The sequence below is a fragment of the Podarcis bocagei genome, assembly GCF_964188305.1.
Source record: "Podarcis bocagei genome assembly, chromosome: 14".
In the NCBI taxonomy this organism is placed as follows: domain Eukaryota; kingdom Metazoa; phylum Chordata; class Lepidosauria; order Squamata; family Lacertidae; genus Podarcis; species Podarcis bocagei.
In genome coordinates, this window is record NC_138139.1 from 39,298,792 (window position 1) to 39,323,338 (window position 24,547).

The 24,547-nt window shown below is 42.9% G+C and overlaps 2 protein-coding genes across 4 annotated transcripts; both read left to right on the forward strand.

The window, feature by feature from the left end:
* Nucleotides 1-1,698: 1,698 nt before the first annotated feature.
* LOC308573195 (UPF0488 protein C8orf33 homolog) lies at nt 1,699-12,336 on the forward strand. 3 transcript variants are annotated; one of them, XM_081169900.1, is made up of 9 exons: nt 1,699-2,190; nt 3,302-3,362; nt 3,954-4,044; nt 4,724-4,861; nt 5,833-6,351; nt 6,645-6,781; nt 7,841-7,928; nt 9,677-9,823; nt 10,525-12,336. In XM_081169900.1, the coding sequence occupies exons 2-9, from the start codon at nt 3,354-3,356 to the stop codon at nt 10,737-10,739; spliced, it is 1,344 nt and encodes a 447-aa protein (XP_081026026.1). In that variant the 5' UTR covers nt 1,699-2,190; nt 3,302-3,353; the 3' UTR covers nt 10,740-12,336. The 3 variants fall into 3 exon arrangements, with proteins under 3 accessions (XP_081026026.1, XP_081026024.1, XP_081026025.1); XM_081169898.1 differs by having other exon boundaries at nt 1,702-2,156; XM_081169899.1 differs by lacking the exon at nt 1,699-2,190 and adding an exon at nt 2,197-2,317.
* Nucleotides 12,337-21,772: 9,436 nt separating this feature from the next.
* Nucleotides 21,773-22,187, forward strand: LOC308573216 (cytochrome b-c1 complex subunit 10-like). The gene has a single exon (XM_081169943.1). It carries the CDS (start codon nt 21,812-21,814, stop codon nt 21,980-21,982), a length of 171 nt encoding a protein of 56 aa, XP_081026069.1. The 5' UTR covers nt 21,773-21,811; the 3' UTR covers nt 21,983-22,187.
* Nucleotides 22,188-24,547: the final 2,360 nt, after the last annotated feature.

Here is a 24,547-nt window from a genome sequence, read left to right on the forward strand (position 1 = left end):
TCTTAATAGCACACTTGTAATAGCATACATTTTTGTAGGTTGGATATATGGAGTAATCCTCAGTTGGCAGGTAGCTCTGCTAGGGTGCCTGCACACACACCCCCAACCTCACTATCCTGGTAAGCAGCAGTAACACTGTTTTTGAGAGACTGGCCACACCATGCCAGGATAGCCACTTCTGGTATATATGCATACACAAGTGTAAAGGGAAAAATATACAGATGTCGACATTAAATGCCAATGAATTGCAAAAAGTTAAGTCTTTGGCAATTCAGTTAGAACTTAAACTCTGAAATAGTAACTAAGGTGCTAGAGCCTGGAGCAATGTAAAACTATTCAGTAGACTTAGAATAATTTCAGCCCAGCTTCTACAGGGGTTACAAATTATAATATGCTGATGATACTCAAGAATGTACATGTATATGCAATTAAAGGGGCCAGTGGACCCACCAACTTCACAAATCATTAGTATAATGAAGTTAAACTTGTACTGATGAGTAGCAGCTTTCATAGACTGGAACTCTGGGTGAATCTGGACAATTATCTTCGTTTATTAAGCTGTGGTACGTATGAGCCTTTTCTTTTTATGCAGTGTGCACATAGCTCTTTTGCTCATCTATTAGCTGTGATTCAACCAGGAAGTCTGTAATCATCATTACAATTCAAAAGGATTCTGTGCACACTCATGCACACTCATTCTAATCATCTGAACTGGACTTTTACCTGCCAAAGGAAAATGTTTCACTTTTATTTTTAAAGAGTGGTTTCCCTGTATATTGATCTCTCACATCTGGTAGTTCAGTTTAGGTACTAAATATCCTCTCTAACACTTTGGATCACTGCTTCCAATATGTCATCCCACTTGTTTTCATTTGCTCTCTTCTGCCACTTTTGTTCTAAAAAAAGAACACACACACACCACATCCAAATATAATAAAACCCATTTTAATGGGGATGCATCTTGAGTCTGACACAATTTACCAGGTCCCAAGATAGAGCTAGTTTTGTGGTTTTTTGTGTGAGTTTTTAAATAAACCCTGCAGAATTCTCTATCCAAAACAATAAATGCTAATTGCTTGCCAATTAATTACAGAAAGTGTGAAAGTACTTTTTTTTTTAAGGAAAAACAGAAAGCCTCTAGTGGTGTGTGTAATGAGGGGAGGTTTAGCTTGTGATCCTTGGTGTGAGAACAGGAGTGTTAGAAATGTGTAATTCTGTTTTCATTTTCTGTGAAATGCTAATGGATATGTTGCAACCGCCATGCAGTCCCTTGATCAGTACTGTATTTTAAAAACGCTACGAGTGGATTTTTTTTCTCTCTCTCTCTGGAATTTTACAAGTCAACATTAGAAGTCAAAGACACAAAACTGCAAAAGAAAAACAAAACAGAAGAGTGTATTGAATGAATATAGGAAAATGTTGCATCATAAACAAGCATCTTTAGATAAGGCATAGAGGGCAAAATAATTATTATAATGAGAAAGATCCAGCTGTTAGTCATGGCCATAACCGACTGTTTTCAGAACGAGAGAGGCCTTTTTATTAACACCAGTTAACAGTTCTGCGTTGAATAAAAGGATACCAATCATTAAGATGATCGAATTACAGTAATTCGTTCAGTGACTGCGCTTTTCTGTTTTTCCCGGCAGGGGCACTTGCGGTTAATAAATGTCCCCGTGGAGATTATTATTATCGCCTCTTCCACAACATTATTTTTTTTTTAAAAGAGAGGTTAGGATTGCAATCCTATACCAATTCAACCCTGGGAAGAAACCCCATTGGACTCAATCGGAATTTCTCTTGAGTAGAAATGATTGAGTAGATTAAGCTGTTAGCATTGAGTAAAAAAAAATAATGAACCCAAATGTAGGGGTTAAAAACACCTCCTTAAAGTGTGGTGTACTTTGTGGACGATTCCTGAGCAAGAGATTTGTAGAAATCGAAAGATACAGCTTCAGTTTCAAGGCGAGTTGCATAGCCGGAACGACTTAACGGCGGAACTGAACGCAGAGAATGTTAGGTGACGGGGAAGAGGTTCGGCCTCGGACATGGTCCGCCTCGCTTATTTGCATGGCAGAGCTTGAGCAGCCAATTAAGGAGTGAAGAGCTGCAGGAATATCCACATAACAACTTGAAAGAGAGTCCAGTTTGCTCAGGTTTGTGAAGCTGGCACAGGAAGGGGGGCATTTGGTGAGCGAGAAAGATCTTAAAATAGATGGTCTTAAAATAGATGGGAGACCTACTGGTAGAACTCTAGGTTCCTTGCCGTAGAATGACCAGGAATTTGCTAACCATTTAACAAGAGCAACAACAAATAGTAAGTTTTTCTGGCGGTGGGGTGTGTGTGTGTCGTCCTAATTAAGCTGCCGAAACGACTAAAGCGAGGGTGTGTTTGTGCATGAAAGGGCTGTGAGCTCAGTGCTTGTGGGGAAAACAATTTATTGGGCTGAGCATGTGCCCAGAGCATGTGCACCTTCTTCCTTTATTTTAAGTGTATGTCAGTGCACACACACCCTCCAAAGGAGCAACATTTAGCATTCATGTAGGGTTCTCGGTGCTTCACTAAGAACCCTGAAACTGGTTTTATGGTTCCCATTTTGCAGAATGAAGATTGAGGCAGAGAGATAGGGACTTGCCTAAGGCCACCTGCCTAGGAAGGACTCTCACTTAGGCCCAGTCAGAATGTTGGTAAATTAGCCCAGTATAGTCTCTACCCTGACTTATAGCTGCTCTCTAGGGTCTCTAAGCAGAGACTGTCTTTTCAACAGCCTGCTACCTGGGCTAGGTGGACAAATAGGAAGCTACTTATCAGGTCTTTATAGGTAGCCTCAGGCAAGCCACTTTTTCTCAGCCTCAGCTCCTTATTTGCAGCTGGAGATACTGTGGATTAAACCTGGAGTTATCTGCATGGAAAGCATGTTTACTCACATGTAAGTCCCATTGTATTCAGTGGTCATAGGAGCACAGGAATCTGCTTTCTACTGAATCAGACTATCATTCCATCTAGGTCAATATTTCCTGCACTGCTTGGCAGTGGCTCTCCAGGATTTCAGATTAGAGTCTTTCTCAGCCCTACTTGGAGATGCTTGGGATTGAACCTAGGACATTCTGTATGCTAAGCACATGCCCTGCCACTGAGCTGCAGCCCCTTCCCCAGCCTAGGGCTGCAACCATACACACATATTTTTCAAGGAGTAAGCCCCCTTGAACTCGATGGGCTTACCCTTGAGTAAACATGTATAGGATTGCACTGTAAATTTCTAATGTTCTGGAATGTTGATCTGTAATTTTGTGCTTCTAGGTGAATGATGGTGTAAGGACTTGTACACAAGCCTGGATTGCCAACTATCCTAATGGAAGAGGTAAGGAGTGTGTGGGCCTTTCTCTGTTTGCTGGGTCCTTTGCTCCTGTACACCTATAAAAGCTACAAACGGAGGAAATTTAGCAAGTACAGCAAGTCATGTCACAGTGCTGCAAGGTGTTTTATAACTGCATCTTCACATCCGAAACAATTAAAATACAGAGACCAGCCCTCCAGTTTCAGATGACATTTTTTCTTACATTTCTGGACTTCGGACATGTCTATGTCTAGAGAGAGATCTGGTTCGCAAGTCACACTAAATTGCAATTTAAAACAAACAGGTTCAATACAGTGGTTGTGTATGTATGTATATGTATGTATGTATGTATGTAAGCTTAAGAAAGAAATCCCACATTCCCCCAAATCCCTTGGAATTGTGCTTTACTGTGGTGGAAGAGAGGAGGCACAGTCACCAAATATTATAGAGTTTCCCACTGAAAAATTGCCTGGGTTCCATCCAATTCTGGTACTAACAGAGGAAGAGCATTAGGAACATCTGGGTTTCTCAGTATGTAGAAAGAGAGGGAGGGACACCCCCCCCCTTTTAAGTAGCAGTCCTTATGCCATCTCTGTTATCTTTCCATTGATCCAGGCTCCCAAACCAACATACCAGGAGGAACTGGAATGGTGCATCTCTCAACTGGAGACCGGCCTCCTGCATCTCAACCCAACTCCAAAGCAAGGTGTGTTGTCTCAAGGTCACTGGCTTAACCCTAAACCAGTAGGATCAGCCACAAAACATTGTGGTGTGGAGTGCTGCTGTTAGGCTGCTAGCCTGCTCCATTTGAGCTCAGCTTTTGATGTTGGAAAAACAGAATACAAATATTAAATCAAATTACTATGTCACAGTCTCTCACCAGCCACTCCATTGCGCTGCCAGCCACCGTTCCATGCCCACTGAGCTTGCTTAGGTCTCATTGGCTTGTTCCCTGCCCCTTAGGGTTTTTTCTGTATTTTTTTGTTTTGTTTTTATGTACTGTAGTGAAAATCTTAGGGTTTCCTCAAGCCTGCTTATACCATCCCTCTTGAGCCATTCAGACTTCAGACACCTTGTGCCATTTTGATGACATCGGCAACAGCACACATGACTTGAACTTCAAAGATATATTGATAATCACCCAGCATCTTTGTAGTGCAATGTTTCTTCTCTTTTCCTTTCCTTTTTTTTTAAAAAAATGAAGTGATTGCATGTTAAACAGCATGTGTAGAGAGGGGAGGAGTACTACAGAGTTACCTGGCTGCGTGCTTGTAGGGGCTACTGAGATTACCTGTGGATTGTCAGATACTTTTGTAAGAGCATCAAGGTAAAAGCAGAGTTATCGTTGTGAGCTGTTTGTCTTTTCTTCCACTTCTTGTGAGCAGTAGAGGAGACACGGCGCATCCTTGGGGTGCTGCGCTCAAGCAAGTCTCCTCTTGGGAAAAAGCGGCAGGTGATGCATCATGTCTTTGGGGACTACCGGCTCAAGATGGCAGAGGAGAGGCAGAGGGCAGCAAAAGCAGGTGAGGTGGAAAGCTGTGCTGTCAAGCATCACTCAGCAATGCTACTTCCTCCAAGTTGGGAACCTTTATCAGTCCAAGGGCCACAATTTTAAATATAAAACTATAAATTGTGTGTCTTTGCTTCTCAATTTGTATTATGTTATTTTATGCACTGTGACTTGCTGTTATTTTTATTGATTACAGTTTAGAACGTATTTATTGTAATTGTTAAGGGTGAATTTCTGTTTAATTATTATTTGCTGATATTAAATTTTATTGTGTACTATATTCTAATGGATTATTGAATATTACTTTATTTTATATGTTGCTTATTTTAAAGTTATTTTTGTATTGGATCATATTGTTATAAGGTGTGTGATCTTCTTATTTATTTATTTTATTATTACAGTATTATTTATTGAATTTATATACCGCCCTATACCCAGAGGTTCTTCAGTTTGTAAACTGCCTTGTGTGTAGTAATATAGAAAGGTGATATACAAATTTAAAATGAAATGAAGTGAAATTCCGTCTGGGCAACCTTTTGGGGGCCCATGCCAGTGGTGGGTGGGTGGGGTCAGAGAAAAAGTAGGTGGGGCAACAAATATAAATTACCTTTAAGTAGTACTAATGTCACACTCAGAAATCCCTCTCTATCCTATGCCCAAGCAAGCAAGAGGCTTATCAGAGTTCAAGGACGCAGCCCAGCCAGGCAAAAACACTGGAGGGTATGAAGCAAGGCCAATGAGAGCTGTAGTTTTGACAAGATTTCAGACATCGTTAATCTCACACCCTTGCCTGTAAGGCTGGAACTGCTTGTTGCTGCTGTTGCCAAAAGCCTCAGGCTGCATGTTGCTGCCATCAGCAAATACAGACCAGCATCTAGTTGTGTCTCATATTCTCGTCAGATGTGGCCAGAAGTGCAAGCAAATAACCAATTCCCTAGAAAAGCCATAGTGAAAACACTAACCCTTCTGTTCCTTCTCCTGTAGCTGTGAAGCCTGAGAGCACTGTGCAGATACAGCCGGGAGATGCCTTCAGTTCAAGCAGCGTGGTGTACAGGAAGCAAGCTAACCACCCTTCTGCAACACCAACATCATGGTTTGCACCGTCAGACAACAGCTTTCAGTTTGACTTTGTTATTTCCAAGGGAACCTCAGAAGAAATTGGTGGAACTGCAAGAGAAGCACATGAGGTGGATGACTCTGGAGAGCAGTCCACTGGTAGCAGTCTCTCTGGGACACTCGATATTGGAACAGGGAAGCCCGAGTTTGCTTTCAACTTTGTCATACCAGACATTCCCCCTCTTCCATCTGCTGCTGCAGATCCATACTCTGAAGCTGTGGTAGAAGCAGCCAGAGAGGTAGACTCCACATCCCAAGATGCCACAGAGACCATGCCAGAGAGTGCAACTTTTTCAAAACCCAATAAATCAGCTGCGAAGGGCAATGGAGGGAGAAGAGATGAAGGCACCGTGCAAGAGGTTTCTAAATCAGAGGCTGCCCAAGCAGGTATGGAGACTGTAACTGCAAGTTTTAATTAAGTTTCTGAAATAGATGTATGCCTGCTCGCCTACAGTGAGTAGAGAATTGGTCCCAGGCGATGCTCCTTTTAACAAATGTTCTTTCATTTATAAGACCTTCTATTTCCATTGCATTGTTGCAGTAAGAATCTCATGCAATAAAGAGCCCTTTTTTCTCTGCCTGTGGGAACCTTTCCTATAAGACATATGTATACAGTTACATGGATTTGATTGATTTAAAAGACAGGTGAATAAATATTAATTATTCATTTTTTCCCCTAGGAACGAAGCTGGGTGGATCTTCCAATAGGAAAAAGAAAAAGAAACAACCACCTTTAAAAGGAGTACATGGTGGCAATGTAAATAGAGATCACAGACCTTGTGGAGAAGGTAGACTTGACCAAACTGACATGTGTCAGGTATGTGAACACCTTGTGGTCAGAAGGAATGTGGCTAAATCTTGGTATAAATATTTCCAAAATTCTGCCACCCGTGGCTCCAGTTGACAGCATGTATTTTATTTAAGTATTGTTACTTAAGGGGTAACCCAGTCAGATGGGCAGGGTATAATTAATAATAATAATAATAATAATAATAATAATAATAATAATAATAGCAGCAATAATGGCAATAATAGCAGTTCTTCTTCTTCTTCCTCCTCCTCCTCCTCTACTCTTCAACTGAAAAAGAACCCTAGAGTGACCTTTAATAGCAATAATAAGATAGTCCCTGTCCTCAACTGTATAATCTGAAAGACATAAAACAAAAAGAAAAGGAATAGGGAGGGTGGAGGAAAAACACAAACTCAGAAAGTTCTTACAAATGTTCTTCCTTTAAGGGAGAGAGGGAAGCGAGCACTTACGTGTAGGTGATTTTTCATGCTTTATCCTGGTGGCAGCAAAATTTTAAGGGCAGAATGTCACCCTGTTTAGAATTGAGATCTCAGAAGGGTAAGCCTTCGTTAAGTCCCCCATTAGAAACATATTTATCAGCACACCAGTTTGAATGGAGAGAGAGGGTTAAGTTGCCACCATTGCTGAGAGAAAAAATGGGAGAAACATCCTGTGGTTAAGAGCCATTTGAGAGTGGAACAGGCTGCCTTGAGAGGTGGTAAGCCCTGCTTAGCTGGGTGTATTTAAGCAGAGACTGGGCAGCCGCCTTTCAGAGTTGCTGTAGTTGCATCCCACACTGCAGTTCCTGCTTTGAGCAAAGGGTTGGGCTGATTATCTCTAAGGTCATTTTAATTTCTAATAATAATAATAATAATAATAATAATCTTGTGGTTGCCTTTTAAAATGCTCTGCCTGGAAACCAAGCGTCTCTCCGCTCCTCCCTTTTTGTACTCCTTGAAAGAGGAATCCATTGCCTCTCCAATTGAAACCTAGAGGGAAGCCAGTTGCGAGGGAGGTACTTGCCCAGCTAGTCTTAATTGACTCTCCCTTTTATCCTATGTCCCACCCCCAATTTTACTGCAACAGTCAGATGAACAGATGAAGAGGGAGGTGGACTGGTGCATTGAGCAGCTGGAGCTTGGCCTGAAGACTCGGAAATCAACTCCCAAGCAGGGTGAGTCCACTTGCAGGGGAAGACTGAGTTGGGGGGGACTAAACAGAGTCTCTCTCCCATGTGGACCCCCTCTCCCACCCCCAGGGAGGAAGTCTACGTTCATTTATTTTGGTCTGCAAATGTGTGTGTGTGTTGTTGTTTTTAATGCTTTAATTCTGTTTTATGATTTGTTGGCTGCTCTGAGAGCTTTTAAAAGGGACACGGGTGGTGCTGTGGTCTAAACTACAGAGCCTAGGGCTTTCCAATCGGAAGGTCGGCAGCTCGAATCCCCGCGATGGGCTGAGCTCCCGTTGTTCGGTCCCAACTCCTGCCCACCTAGCAGTTCAAAAGCACGTCAAGTGCAAGTAGATAAATAGGTACCGCTCTGGCGGGAAGGTAAAACGCGTTTCCATGCGCTGCTCTAGTTTGCCAGAAGCGGCTTAGTCATGCTGGCCACATGACCCAGAATCTGTCTGTGGACAAATGCCGGCTCCCTTGGCCTATAGTGCAAGATGAACGCGCAACCCCACAGTTGTCCGTGTCTGGACCTAACAGTCAGGGGTCCCTTTACTTTTACCTGAGAGCTTTTGCTGATGAGTGTTGTGCACATTTCATAATCCTATATACTAATTGCCTGAGTATGCCCATGGGAAGCCCTGGTTGGAGGCTTCCCATGGGCATCTGGTGGGTCACTGTGAGCAGAGGATACTGGACTACATTGGCCACTGACCTGATCCTGCAGGGCTCTTTTTATGTTCTTGTGTGTGTGTGGATTCTTATGTGTAAAAAAGGACGTCATCCAAGTTCATGAGGGAGGTGCCAACAGTCTTGGGGGAACAGAAAAATAAAAAATCTTTAGCAGAGAAAAAGAGCCCAACAAAGACTGAGCATGCTCAGAATACCAATTGGTTGATGGGTGGATGAGGTGAAAAACCAGGTGCGGGGAGAGAGAGAGAGAGAGAGAGAGAGAGAGAGAGAGAGAGAGATATGGAACGGAGTACAGTTGTACCTTGGTTTATGAACTTAATCCGTTCTGGAGTCCGTTCTTAAACCAAAACCGTTCTTAAACTGAGGCGTGCTTTCCCTAATGAGGCCTCCCACCGCCAGTGCCCTTCCACCATTTCGCTTCCGTTCTTAGACTGAGGTAAAGTTCGCAAACCGGGACACTACTTCAGGTTTTGTGGAGTTTGTAAACCAAATAGTTCATAAACAGGGCTGTTCTTAAACCGAGGTACAGTGATACCTTGGGTTACAGACGCTTCATGTTACAGAGTGACACTTCAGGTTGCAGACTCCGCTAACCCAGAAATAGTACCTCAGGTTAAGAACTTTGCTTCAGGATGAGAACAGAAATCGTGTGGCGGCAGTGGGAGGCCCCATTAGCTAAAGTGGTACCTCAGGTTAAGAACAGTTTCAGGTTAAGAATGGACCTCCGGAACGAATTAAGTTCTTAACCCGAGGTACCACTGTAACTTAGAAGAGGGTGTGGCCGGCTCACCAGCACCCTGAGCTAGAACAGTCCATCATCATAGAATCATAGAGCTGGAAGGCACCACAAGGAACATATAGTCCAACTCCCTGCACTGCAGGAATCTCACCCATAAACCTGAGATTAAAGATTTCATGCTCTACCGACTGTGCTATCTCCCACCCCTCGCAGCCCACACTGTAACATTTTGTGACAGGGCCCCTTCTTGTGATGAGAATGAAAACCACAAAAAATAAGAGAAGTAGTAAGTACTAATAAAAATGTAATTTCTTTGGGTCAGTGGATGAGGCACTCCGGGCCATCAAGACTCTGCGCAGCGAGAAGGCGGTGCTGGCAAAGAAGCGCCAGTTGATGCGCGCCCTATTTGGCGATTACAGGAAAAAAATTGCAGAGGAAAAACAGAAGCAGCTGAAGCTCATGCAAGCAGGTAAGGAAGTGGAGCAAGGCTGAGAATTTGGGGACAGAGTTTTGAGCCACAGCGATAGCATATTAGGGGCTTTTTCTGACTGGGGCTACTATTGGGGGTGGTAGGCAGAATACAACTGCACAGAGCAGTCTCCAGCTTTCAGTCTTTGCATGTCTGCTTGGAATTCAGTGGGGCTTAAGCCCAGGTAAGTGAGTAAAGGATTGACAAGAGATTGCAGATAACTGCTGAACCCTTGCCTAGATGCCGATGCTGTAAATTCTGTCCCACCCAAAGGAGTTGTGTGCCTAAGTTTCAGTTGTTCTTGCTGCAACCAAGTTGTAGCTGTTGCTTGGGAACAAAGGAAGCTGCTTTAAGCTGGTCGGTCTTTCTCAGTATTGTCTACACCAGAAATAGTCAATGTCGTGCTCTCCAGGTGCTATTGGACTGCAACTCCCACCAGCCACAGCCAATGTGGTCAATTGTCTGCCTTAAACAGACAAAAGCAGAGTTATTTCTGTTCCCTTTTTCTAGGGAGAAGGAGCATTTGGAGGGCTGTGTCCCAGATGTAAAAGGTAGCAGGTTCCCCAAACGCGATCAGTTACTTTCAGCTCAGTCTCACCTTTTAAAAGATGCCTTTGCAAGCAAAAATGTGCAGGATGAGAAAGTAGACAGACTCACTGAGATGTGTGATGCAATTAAGAGTGTTTTTTTCTATCTCCAAGCGTCGAAAGCAGCTCGTATTGCAGAAGTGACTGAAGATGCTTGCAGGAAGAGCAGCCGGGTTTTCAGGAAGTCCTCAGTCATGGCCAGGAGAGACCAGAGACCTGCAGGATCCTTTATTCCGTCTTCTACGCAGACAGCTTCTACTGGAGCAGCTGAGACGTGCTCTTTTGCACTCACATCTTCCCAAGAGGAATTCTGCTTCAATTTTTTCTAAGGAAGCCTGTTGAATACTTTTAACAGGTTTCTTTCACCTGGGTGTTGGAAACTTGGGCAAAGTTTGCGTTTTGAAAAACCAAAGAAACAAGCAAGCCAAAAACTTACTTGCAGAAAGGTTGCAAAAAATGGAATCAGGTATGTTGTTGAGTAGCCTGAAAAGCCTAATGGAAGTGCCTTAGGGGGAGAAGAAAGAGGGGTCTGGTGTAATCTGTACAGGCCCCCATGAAATAAGTGGTAGCTTAATAAAACATTGCAGACACATGCCTTGCCCCCAAGGATTCTGGGAGTTGTACAATTCCTAGCATTCTGAACAAACTACATCTCCCAGGATTCTTTGGGGGAAGCCATGTGCTTACAATCTACTTTAAATGTATGGCATGCATGCAGCCAGAGTGGGTGTCTTTTTCTTTTTAAATCTTGGTGGAAATCTAGTAAAATAGCAGGTATAATTTAGAGGTGGCAGGAAAGAGGTAATCAGCAAGGGAGCAAAAGAATGCCTAGCCAAAGATGGACTGTAAAAATACAACAGCATCTATGCCATCAGAATTACTTTACACCTTGTAATTAAACCACTTTGAGGTTTTTGGGTTATTTTTTCAATCAAGTGATATATAAATTTTATGAAATAAAATAATTGAATCCTCCATTATTTACATTTAGAGTTTGTGTGGGAGAGAGGTCACATGTACACCATTCATTCAAACCACATTTAAAGCATATTGCTTCCCCCAAAGAATCCTGGGAACTGTAGTTTACCCCTCACAAAGCCACATTTTCCAGCATTCTTCATAAACTACAGTAACCAGGATCCTTTGGGGGAAGCCATGTGCTTTAAATGTATGCTGTTGGTGTGACCCCCCTGTTCAAAACTCTGTACAGGACAGATAGGTTTTCACTGGATCATGGTACGATGCAGTTAATCGCTAAACTCATATATTTTACAGCGACTAACAATACATTCATTTTTATAGCAGATCATTTGGGAGATAGAAGCATTTTGCTATAAAATTAATATCTGTTTCCTTAGTTACTGTAGTGAATGTGATTGCCAGCTGTCCAGAGACAATAGCCTACCTTGTTCTTTTGGCTTCAAGAGCAGCTGAATCTTCAGAAATCAGCACAACAAAGTAGATTTTCATGGCATTACCATTATTACCTGCTGATTCCTGCATATCCATCTGATATGAAAAGGCATCACAGCTGGCAATTGTTAATTCTCACACATACGCAAATGCATACCTGCAAAGCCCTGAACCTGTGCAGCTGCTCAGATTGGTCACTTGGCACTGAATAGCTGATATCGAAACAATTGCCTGATGAAATTTGCCAAGCATTGTGGGTACAGTCAAGCCTAGATGGCTGCCTTGTTGGGAGATCAGGCATTTCCCATGGTGACATCAGCTGTTGACCGTAACATGAGATATCATGAGAGGCTTCCTCACACCTATGCAACACAAATTGCCTACTTGTGTGAATATGTCAAGTAAAAAAGAAAGAAAGCCAATCTCTTTTGCACCTAGGCAAGAACAGGAGCAAATGATCTAGTGAACAGATGGATGCCTTAAATCAGAGACAAAATAAATGGATTTCCAGATCTTGCCCGTCTCTTTTCTCTTTCTTTTTTTCTTCATTATTCTTGTGAAATTTGTTTTCATTTCAGGCATTCAAGTTTTATTTATTTAAAACGGGTTGTATCTAATAGGCTCAGAGTAGGCGTATTGAAATTAATGGATCTAAGTCACGTCTGTTATTTTCCGTGGGTCTACAATGGGTAGGACTAGCATCTTGTGGAAGCAGATTCCATAATTTAAACTTTAAACTATGCACTATGTAGGAAAAGTAATTTCTTTTGTCTATCCTAGTCTTCCAACATTCAGCTTCATTTGATGTCCCTGAGTTCTACTGTTATGAGAGATTTGATCCGTATTGCGATCAAATCCTGGAGATTTCCATTTAGATGGAGACATTCAGATACGAATGGGCTATGTCTGCTTCCGCCAACAATGTCTACTACTACCACCCGGGACAGGCAAGGCCACCACTTGCTTCTCCATTCATAAGGAGACACTGTCTTAAGAACAAGCCATTTAAAAAATGCTGAAATGCTGAGGGGTGTAAGAGGTGCCTAGGTAGTCCAATTTTTCCGTTCCTCTTAACATTGGCATTTTCATCTGTAACAAAATAACTCCTGGCAGGGATGATGCCACACAATTCCAGCTTCGCTCAGACCTTGCCTGGAAGATATATGAAGAAAACAGGATCATCAGCCAAGGCTTCTCCATTCACATTTTGGCTCACCATTTCCACTATTGGCCCTTTGGCCCAACTTCCCTGTAAGGAAATGGAATTATATTCACGATCCCTATTCTGGGATTGGTTAAAGGTTGGGGTGGGGCTGGTGAGCGTTGATTGGTCCCTTGTCTATGATAGCTAGGTGGTGGATCTGAAAGGAAGGCAAGGATGTAATGAGAGTTTAGAAAGGGCAATCTTGTCTTCAGTAGCCATGCAGAGCAAAGCTTCGGAAGAGGACTAGCTCCTAACTCCCAGGACCATCAAATATTCTTCCAGACTGCCTATTCGAGAGAGAGAGAAATTCACCCCTTTACGTTCCGTAACTATCGGTGCTATTTACAAACTGAGGGAAGGGGAATCTACAAATAATTCTTACTTTAACATTTAGATTTTATTTTTTTTTAAAAAAATACATTTTGGAGCAAGCACATTGAGTGCTGGTTTTTGTCTCTTGATTTAAAAGTAGTCCAAAAAGAACAAAGGCATTTTTGATGTGATCCTTTAATTACTAGGAGGTAACCTGAGTTGAGTGAAAAGTATTTTTTTACTTTAACCTTAACACATAACATGAGCTCATTTTAAAATTGTTGCATTACAAAACTCCCAACGACAATGAAATGTTCAGTAAATTTCAAGGACAGTATTCAAAATCACTAACGTTTTTCTGCAGCAAAAGTGACTGAGTTTTGAAAGAAGATATAGAGAAGTGACTTTGGCAAATTAACGAACTGTGAGAAAACTGGTTTTATGATATGAAGCATCTTTAATTCTGAAACTAAGCCTCTGTTCAGAAACAAAGTAATTGTTATATTTCACCTGTGCTCAAAATAATAGCTTTGCTCCTGCTATCAACTGCTCCTGAATGACATTTAGCATGAAGGAAATGTTTTTTTTAAGAGTTCTAAATTAAATGTTCAAGAATACTAATTTCCCGGCTGGGTTTTAGTGCTTCTCGCTGAAATAAGTGCTTTGGTTTGTCTGGACCCTGAAAACGGTACCATTTGAAGTACGTAAAACATCTGCCATACCCAGCACTAGTTTAGGTCTACCGTGGCAATATATAAAGTATCTACTGCTCCTGGTACCCAATAACTGAGATGGATGAAGTCTGGGTCGTCTATTTGTGTATGGTTCTGTTTCCCATCGTCGTTATTTTGATGAAGCAGAAGCCCGATGATGAAATCAGGAAAGAGACAGAGACGCCAAACGCCTCTGCTTCAACCTCATCCTACTCTAGCAGTTCTGGAAGTCGTATGGAATGCACTGAGGAGGAGATGGAAGCATCCCTGAAGCGACTAACCAGCATCTTGTTCCATGCTGATGCACAGAGGAGGGAACCCCATCACGAACACAACACCTCTGCCCATCAGAAAGATCCAGCAGGAAAGGAGCTAGGAGAATCCCAGCTTCAGCTGAGTCAGAGGAGAATTCAGGTACTGTACAAAGGCCCAGAAATTATCTTGAGATGTGCCCCAACCATATGAAGCCTTTGGGCTGCAATGGCTGTGCCCTGGATACATAGGGTACAGTGGTACCTCGGGTTAAGAACTTAATTCGTTCCGGAGGTCTGTTCTTAACCTGAAACTGTTCTTAACCTGAAGCACCACTTTAGCTAATGGGGCCTCCTGCTGCTGCTGCCACTGCGCCGCCGCTGCACGATTTCTGTTCTCATCCTGAAGCAAAGTTCTTAACCCAAGGTACTATTTCTGGGTTAGCAGAGTCTGTAACCTGAAGTGTATGTAACCCAAGGTACCACTGTATAGTGTTGGGCTGTATGGAATCAACACCCCTAGTATCGGTTTCAGCATGACCAAGGAATTCAACCAGTAGGCCCTTAGGGCATGGAGGGTGATCACAGAATCACTTGACAGATCAGTTACCTCAAACCTGGTTTAACTACACCAGAAATGTTGTTAGCCTGACTAACACACGTATACTTTTTATCCTCACAACAGCCCTGTGAGGTAGGTTGGGCTGAGAGACAGTGATTGGCCTAAAATCACCCAGTAGGCTTCGTGGCTTCCAAGCTCCCAGTCTAGCACACTAACTGCTCTGCCACATTGACATTTACACTTACTCTTACGCTGCATTTAGTTTACATTTGAAATAAAGCGTATTGTGACTTGGTGGGCTAGATTGATTTAAATCATGGCTTACACTATCAAGGGGGGGAGGGAAGGCCGATTTAAATAATTGATTTTTACTGATTGGTTGGTTTTCAGATTGATAATGTTCTTCATATATTTCCTAAACAAAGGTGCAGTTCCAAAACCAATAAATAACGTAGGATGCAGATATTCTTATTAGAGGGATGATCAAATTGTGTTCTTGGTTTTTTCCCCAATTAACACAGACAGAAAAGCCTCCTTTAACTGAAATGTCTGGTAGAGGCCACTGACTGATTTGGTTTAGAGAGTAACTGTAACACTGAGCTGTTTACAATAAAGCTGTTTAATATTAACCAAGTTATTATTTAATATAAATTCCCTGTTCAAAAAAACACCTCCAATTGAAATCTCATTAAAAAATACAAAAAAATAAAATATTGATTTTCGTCCACCCCATGACTTGGCAGCATTAGAAACATAAGTTTGCATTTCTGTGTCTACTTAATTTGCTGAGTGAGCTTTTCAAGTCCAGTTTTAGCTCCAGTAAATGGTTTCAGGTGTCACTTCTCTCTCTAAAAGCCAAGCTATGTCCTAGAACAAAAATATGATATAGCCCACATGATATAGCCCTCCTCTTCCTCAGCGTGATGCCCTCTAAATCCTTTGAACTACAATTCCCATCAACCTCAGCCAGCACAGCTGTGCTCCCCACCCCTTCCAGTAGCTTGGTCAACACAATAATTTCTTCAGGATGGGGATGGTTTTTCTCAACCCCCAATAAGAAGCGCCTGATGAAATGTTCCTGCTAACTGCCCTGTGATCTTCGGATGAAAGGCGGGATGTACTTTTAACAACTAATAATAACAACAACTAAATGCATCCTGTTTTTCCTTTTGCTCTGGTCACTTCAGGAGTGTATTTCAAGCTGACATTTAAGAGCTTCAGATGGCAAAAACTTTCAACAAACTCAGTGCCGATAAATCTGATCAAATAAACATCAGGTTCATTTAAGTATACTGAACATATATGAATAAAAGTACATAGAAAGCTGTCTATGTACTGAATTAGACCACTGGCCCATCTAGTTCATTATTGCTGACACTGACTGGCAGCAGCTCTTTTGGGCAAACGACTTTCCCAGCTGGAGATGCTGAAACAGCCATCCTTTGAAATTCACACTTACCCCACACATTTCCATGTTATTTGCAAATGGATTTTATTTGGATGCAAGTATGTAACGCGAAATAAGCACTAAACTTGCACTATATTCCGCTGTATTTCTGGAAGTGGCATTTGCATCATGTGAAAGCTCAAATTATAATGGGAATATTAACAGGCAAATGTCGTGAAAAAGGAATAAACTGCTGTGTGAATGCAGCCTTAGACGACAACCTCTTTCCTCCAATTTTTCCTCTCCCACTCTGCAATATGGGGCTAATAATTCTGGTCATCCTTTCTGGGTTGTTTCCATAATTCCTAAGCCCCTAAGAATTCACTTTGGACACACTGGCGCCCAATATAAACGTATGTTTAATCTAGAGTTTTTAAGAGTGTTATTTTTAGGGTTTCTTCTCTCTTTTATTTGAAGGAAAGGCACAGCAAGGAATCAGAATGCTGAAACTCATTTATTTTAGCAAAATGCCTTATTTCTTGTTGAGTATGCCCCAGCAGATATCTGTGCTCTTTCTGCTTAATTTGGGTGGAGTCCCCTGGACTTTTTCCATGCTTCTATTTGTGCATCTTGTTTTGCAAGCTTGTGTCTATTTTCTTTCCCGTAAAGTCTTACAGTGTTTTCCACGCCTAATGATTACCTCATCTGTCAGATGATACATCCTTGTGGGGGGGGGGGGGAGGGAGATGTTTGCAGAGATGGGATCCTTTGCCCAAGAATTACAGGAACAAGAAGTCAATGTTTCCCCTCAATTTCTAGGCTTCAGCTGTGAGGGGCCGTTGCTTACATAGCCCATTGCACAAGAGAAACATTTGCAGAAGTAAAAACAAAAAACTTATGGGGTGAAATCCTAAACCAGAGCCAGTCCGTGATCACTGACTCAGTGTCATTGAGTGCGCAGATATGGGAGGGGGGAACCCTGCAAATTGGGGTGGGGTGGGGTTGGAGGAATGGAATGGAATGGAATGGAATGGAATGGAATGTGCTGGAAAAGGGCAAAACTAGCTGGCTGGGATTTATATGTTTGTTTTATTCAGCATTTTACACACATAGTGTCTCAAAGTGAGTTGCAACACTATATAAAATGCAAGATGCTTAGACTCAGTTAAATCCAAGTGAATAAGAAGCCAATATATGTTTTCCCTGGGCTGCAAAGAAAACCTATTGAGTTCTCAATTTTCCCAGGGTCTTTGAAAGGTGCAGTTCACGCCCTGCAGCATTGAATTACAGTTAACCTTTCGCAGGAACGCTGGACTACCCTGTTGCGATCGGATATGATATTTGGCATGGCGCTTTATGAATACTTTTTGAGCCTTGAATCAAAATAGGTCAAGCTAATTCTGTTGCTATGCATTTGGCACCTGAGAAACATTTTGAAAATGTGGCTTACCACCTGCCTGTGGTCTCCCTGTCTTTTTAGTATCTCGCATGGTTTTGACATCACCCACTGCATGGTGAACTTAACCACAATGAGGCAGTGGCTAAGTACATCCAGGCTCTGCCTGAAGCAAGATGAGCGCCGGCACCCCATAGTCAAGTCTGAGTGGACTTCACCATCCAGGGGTCCTTTACCTTTACCATACATGCATGCACATACAGCCCACTACCCTAGGGTAGTGCAAAATAACCTGTTCTTGTTTTCCTTTGCAGGTCTGAAATCACTGATGAATTTTAGACAGCAGCATATGGTGAGCATGTTCTGATTTACATTTGGGGCTGCTGGGCTCCTTCAACTGACCTGTTTGTTGAGCATCCAACCTGATTTTCTTGTGGGGCATCTTTCCATTTAATCATTTGTTGCATTTTTCAGCACATTTCCCCATCACTTTCCTAGCAGCGAAAAATATTTCCCGCTCCACAAAGTGGGTTTGTTGCACTAGGGTGTCAAAGCACTTTAATTGCGCAAACCTTAATTTCTGGTATACATTTGACTTCTCCTTGTGAAATAGTGGGGTCTAGAGGCACCAACTATTGTGTGTGCAAAATATGTACTATGGAACCTGTTGAAAGCATCTCTATTGCCTTTCACTTCTTTGTTCCCTTCTAACAAACATTGAAGGGACGCGGGTGGCGCTGTGGGTTAAACCACAGAGCCAAGGACTTGCTGATCAGAAGGTCGGCGGTTCGAATCCCCGCGACAGGGTGAGCTCCCATTGCTCGATCCCTGCTCCTGCCAACACAGCAGTTCGAAAGCATGCCAAAGTGCAAGTAGATAAATAGGTACCACTCTGGCGGGAAGGTAAACGGCGTTTCCATGCGCTGCTCTGGTTCGCCAGAAGCAGCTTAGCCATGCTGGCCACATGATCCGGAAGCTGTCTGCAGACAAACACTGGCTCCCTTAGCCTATAGAGCGAGATGAGCGCCGCAACCCCAGAGTCGGCCACGACTGGACGTAATGGTCAGGGGTCCCTTTACCTTTACTTTAACAAACATTGAGGGAGGTGCCAACACTACAGCCATCAAGGATTTGGACGTCTTACCATCAAAAGCAAGTGGGGTGGGGGACACACCACATCATAAAATATGAACTCCTTAAGTCCACACATACACACATCTTTTATAAGTCCTCCTCTGCTCAACTTGCTGTGTTGCTTACACTGCAATCAACTGAATGCAACCAACAAAGTTCAGGACACACACACCCCGCGATATCTCGCATTATCAATAAAAATAAACAAATGCATAAGCAAAGCACCTACCCATGTGATGCAGACACAAACCCCTACGCTAACAGTAGGCAACAGAATGAAAGAACAATACCCCCATCTCTCTCCCCCAACTGCAAGAAGCCTATGACAAAAGTGTCTCTCACTAAATGTAAACAAACTGTGAAAAAGACCAAGAACTGAAAGTCGAGACAATAGAAGTACCTTTCACTGTTTATCGTTTTGTTACACAAAAAAGCCTTTAATAAAAATATATTTTTTAAAATACTTGGTCTGTGGCTCTTATGGATACAGCTTTACACTCAACCATAAACTGAGTTGGTTCTAAGGATGAAAGGATCAGTAACTTATGGTTCTCTCAGTTTCTAATTTTGTCAGACTTGAATTTGTTGGTTCAAGGAAAAAATAGGGATATAGAAGGGAGACTTCCTGGATGCAAAGATCCAGGTTTGGGACAAGTACTCTTTGGTGAGAGAACCTCAGCATAGATTTAAAATCACAAAATATGCAGCAAACGTGGAAATATAGGCTTTAGACCTTTAGAATATGCCCTTCTGAATTCCAAAACTTCCTTCTCCTAGCATAGAAAAAGACCACATGTTTGGTAAGTTAAAAATGGTTTACTTAAAACACTCCAAAGGTCAGATTCATGTGCTTTTCACATCAGTCAGAAAAGTTGCACAAGCAGTAAAACTTGGCTTAGTTGCAAAATGGTGAAAAATCCTAAATTAGTGGTATAGGAACTCAATAGGGACAGCTTAGTCTCTTCACATGCTGAGTTCATAGAGTAGAATGGGAGAGGAACAAAGGCTTTATTATCTAGTCTAGGCATAGGCAAACTCCGGTCCTCCAGATGTTTTGAGACTACAATTCCCATCATCCCTGACCACTGGGCCTGTTTGCTAGGGATGATGGGAATTGTAGTTCCAAAACATCTGGAGGGCCGGAGTTTTCCTATGCCTGATCTAGTCCGTCCCAAGGTGAGCTAAGCCTGGCAGGACAGCTTACTCTATGGTCTTAACCCCTTCATGTATTAAACATAAATTTGCATGTTGGTTATATCAGGCTGGTTATCCCATAGAATTCAGTTCTCCACGTTTTGCAGTAATTTGTGTTTAATTTTTTTTTAATCCTCATGAAAATTCACCAGCATTTTAGTGTGAAATTATCTTAATAAACACATTTTATATGCAGTTTTGACAATGCATCTGATTCCTCCCCTTCCTCTTATCATTACGCCAGGCTGCATAGACCAACATTTTAGAAACGTGATTACATACTGGCTGATAGTTTTGAGGCCACTGATGTGTCTCAGATTTGGACACAACAACATGGGAGACCCAGCTCCCCACATAAAAAGATACTTTGCCTCTTCTACCCGCCCCCATCTTTTTTTCTTTTTCTTTCCTGATGCAGCCCTAGGAAATGCTCTTCCAATAGAGATTCAGCAGGTGTCTTCCATATTGACCTTTAAACATTTGCTGAAAGGTTTTATTTGACACCAGGCTTATGCAGACAATTAAGATAAACACCTTCTGCAACTGTTAGTTGGTTATCTGTTTTTCTCTGTTTTATTGGTTTTTATTGTTTATGAAAGATTGCTGTAAATTGCTTTGGGTTTTTTTTAAAAATGAAATTGCAGTATACAAATATATTTATGAATGAGTAAGCTGAAACAAGCCCAAATCAAGTCCATGGGGTGCGTGCGTCCCCTCTCTGCTTCTGTCTTTTGTGGGAAGCTTAGAAGGTTTCACTTCTGTTTTTGTTAAGCACATATTGCCCCATGGGGAATTGTGGTGAGTTAAAAAAGCTAGCTTTAGAAAACATTGATTAAAGTTGGTTTACTGTGCAACCACAGTTTGTAGGTCCAGACAACACGGGAAAAGCTTCCTGAATCCTTCTCTGGATAGGAAGAAGGAAGGGGGGGAATACAGGAGGCTAGGTCTACCTAGCTGTCATTCCAGCTTGTTCACATCACACTAAACTATGGTTTGTGTGCAACTACAGCCATTGTGGGAGACAAGGGAGATCTTGTAGAGTGGTAAAGAACACGGCTGGCATGTAGGTCTTAGGTGCAGTCACCTACTAAAGGATCTATCGTAGTAGAGAAAAAACCCTGCCAAAGACCCTAGACACCCCAAGCCAGAATATATTTGGAGCTAATCGAGACCCAACTGGGGAAGCATGTATGCCCAGTTCTGGTTTATAGGAGGAGAGCAGGGAGCCTGTTCTAGTTGTTGTTATCACAGGAGCAAAAAGCCTTAATTACAAAGCATCTGCTGGGACATCACTCTATTAAATGTCTGCTTAAAAGCAGGTCATGAGGGAGTCATACTCAGCTAGTGGAGACTGGTTTATTAAGATGAACAGAGCACTGGCCAACAACTGGCCAATCAGGGCCTTGCTTTTCAGGTGATCCAAGTGATCCTCTAAGGAAAGAGGTGTTTGTGTTGTTTATAAAAGTGTTTCTGTATTTCCATATCGTATCACACCAAGGCAGTGTACCATGTTACAACATAAAACACAATTTATTGTTATTTATTTTTAATGCAGAATTGTTAAGGTGACTGGCTAATCAATAATAAAATTTAAACAGCTGCAAAGGTCTGCCAGCATATAAAAGTCCTCAGGAGACTCCTGGGAGTCAAAAGCGAGGGTGCCTGATGAGTCTCTGTTGGAAGAGTGTTCCACAGCTCAGGGCCTGCTTGTGGGCTACTGCGAGAACAGGATGCTGGACTCCTGTTGGGCCATTGGCCTGATTCAGCAGGATCTGCTTATCATCTTATAGGGACCTTCCAGGCGGAAAGACGCCAGAGCCGGGGGGCGAGGAAGGATGCTGAGCAAGTTCATGGGTCCCTGTTATGGGCAGCTCCTGCGCAACTGGGTGCCTACGTTGAGCACATGGGGCACCGTGGGCGCCGTGGGGCTGGTGTGGGCCACGGACTGGAGGCTGATCCTCGACTACGTGCCTTGGATCAACGGCAAGTTTAAGAAGGACGACTGAGCGGAAACAAGCCCTTCTCCAGCAACCCGTTTGGTCTCGGAGAAGCTTCCTTTTTCTCTCTGCCTGCTGGCGCTTCAAAACTGTGAATCCTTGAAAACTGCCCGGCGGCGCCGAAACCTTCCTTTTTCCTCTCGCCGAACGGGCAGATGCTGCGCTGATAATGTCACGATGAATAAAGCCTCTTTTAGCACAAAAAAAATAAAAATAAAAATACTTATCATCTTATAGGACCACTGTTACTAAATGTCTGGCTCCTAGCTGAGGCCAGTTAGCCCCTGGAACACAGGGGATAATACTCCCCTGGATAATCTCAGCAACTTTAAGGTATCCTGGGCACAAGTTGTTCAGGGCTTTGTATATCAACAGAAGAACCTTGAACGGGTCCCAGTAGCATATGGGCAGCTGGTACACGTATTTCAGCAGCGGTGCTGCTGTCCATCTGTCCCCAACTGCAATTTAGCTGCTACGTTCTGCTCCAGCTGCAGCTTTGTGTCCTCCATTCCTCTCACTCCTGACTGAATGTTCTCCTTGTTTCTCCAACAGGTTCGGTTCCCACTGTGCGCTGGTAGACGCTTGAAGCAAATCTCACACACCTTCTCCAGAAGGAAGAGGCTTTCAAAGAAAGGAAAACAACAGGATGTTTCTTTGCTCTTCCCACTTCCTCTAACAGAAACTGTGATTTTGACCTAACAGTTAGGTTCTTCACTAAAGGCAAATATGCTGCTCCTGAGGCTGTTAAGTGCCCTCACTGTTCCCTGACCTTGCTGAACAAATTCCTCTTTCCCACCTAGGAGGTTTTTGTAGCTGCAGGCTTAAACTCTGTCCTACCTGTGCTCACAACAATATGGTTCCCTGGAAACTCCCTAGACATAGAGGTTCCTACTGTGTCCCTGTGACTGTCAAACTGTTACTGGAAAGTGTGTGCGAGAGAAAGAAAGAGATAGAAAAAAATAATCTTCAGAATGGGGGTGAACTTCACGCCTGGGGATGAGAGGCAAATGCAACCGTCCTGTCCATTGGGATTCTCCAAACTTTCTCTTCTCAGGCCTTGCCCCTCACCTGGTTGTTTTCACCTGGCTGTCAGTGCATCATTGAACTCTGATGATGGCCAGAAGCAGGGTGTGGAAGCATGTGTAAAAGTTTACATCTGTTGCTCCACCCATTTTTGCTTCTGGTCCCACCTACCAGTAGCACACCACCCCCCCCCCCAATTGCTCAGAAGGGAATATGACCCTCCAGCTGAAAAGTTTACATGACCCTGGCTTGGAAGATGCTACCAAATAATGAATATGCTCTGTGTGTGTGTAGCTGGGTGTTTTCATTTTTCAATCCTTGTGTGGCATGACAAGCCCTGCATTTCAGCAGTTTTGTACGAGGCCAGTCAGGTTCTCTGCTGTCCCCTGTGCAACCCTTTGAAACGCCCCCCAGCAGCAGTTCCTTCCTGAACCAAATAAAGCTTCCGCAGTAAGCAGATAGTTGTGTTTGACTCCAAATTTTTGTACAAGCTGCTTTGAGGCCAGTTATGTTCCTATTTATCTGAGCTATCCTAGTATGAATTACACAAAGCCTGAGCTGGAGGTATTTGTACAGTACAAGCTGATCCAGATCATACTATCTATCAGTGTGTCTTCCTCATCCATTTAGCTCCCAGAGTTTTCTTTCTTTGTCTTGGAGTTGCTATGTTTGCTAAAATAACTCCGGTCCAGATTGTTCATCATGAGCTAACTTCCTGCTCTTACAACATGTCCGCAAGTAGCCTTTCCTCATAAGATGCTAAGATTTTTTCATACAGCTAACAGGAAGTCTCTCTTCCTCCTTGGCCACTAGATGTTAGCGCCTTGCTATGTGCAAAGTAACAAGCGTAATCACTGAAGATGGACAAAATAAAAAAAATTCTTCTGAAGAAGTGTGCATGCACACGAAAGCTCATACCAAGAACTAACTTAGTTGGTCTTTAAGGTGCTACTGGAAGGAATTTTTTTATTTTGACTATGGCAGACCAACACGGCTACCTATCTGTCACTGAAGATGGGTTAGTTAAACCTGCTAGCTAGCAGCACATGGCACCTGAGGTAGGGATAGGTAGAAAGAATCAGTCCCCAAATCATCATAACGCTTGTCAAACGGCAGAAGTGCCACAGCTCAGTGGTAGAGAACATGTCTTCTATGCAGAAGGTTCCAGGTTCAGTCCCAGACATCCTCAGATGGCTCTGGGAAAGGCTGCCAGAAGCAGTGGAAGGTCTCTGCACTAGGTATGGAGAACCTTTGGCCCTCCAGATGTTTCTGAACCACAAATCCCATCATCCATCGCTGTTGGACATGCTGGCAGGGGCTGATGGGAGATGTAGTTAAGCAATGTCTGGAGGGTCAAAGGTTCCTCACACCTGTACTACATGGCCATCATGCAGGTGTTATTGGACTTTAACTTATACATTTATAAAACCTTAATTTCTATGTCAACAGTGTTCTTGACAGGCTTGAAAGCCCAGTGGGAAAGGGATTTGGGTGTAAGGTAAAGGTAAATGATCTCTGGACTATGGGGTACAGCGCTCATCTCGCTTCAGG

Excerpts from the sequence above, each read along its gene's own strand:
- LOC308573195 (XM_081169900.1), top strand. Across the intron at positions 7,929-9,676 it reads GAAATCAACTCCCAAGCAGG|TGGATGAGGCACTCCGGGCC; the intron begins GTGAGTCCACTT and ends TCTTTGGGTCAG. Across the intron at positions 9,824-10,524 it reads GCTGAAGCTCATGCAAGCAG|CGTCGAAAGCAGCTCGTATT; the intron begins GTAAGGAAGTGG and ends TCTATCTCCAAG.
- LOC308573216 (XM_081169943.1), top strand. The coding sequence starts at position 21,812 with ATGCTGAGCAAGTTCATGGGTCCCTGTTATGGGCAGCTCCTGCGCAAC.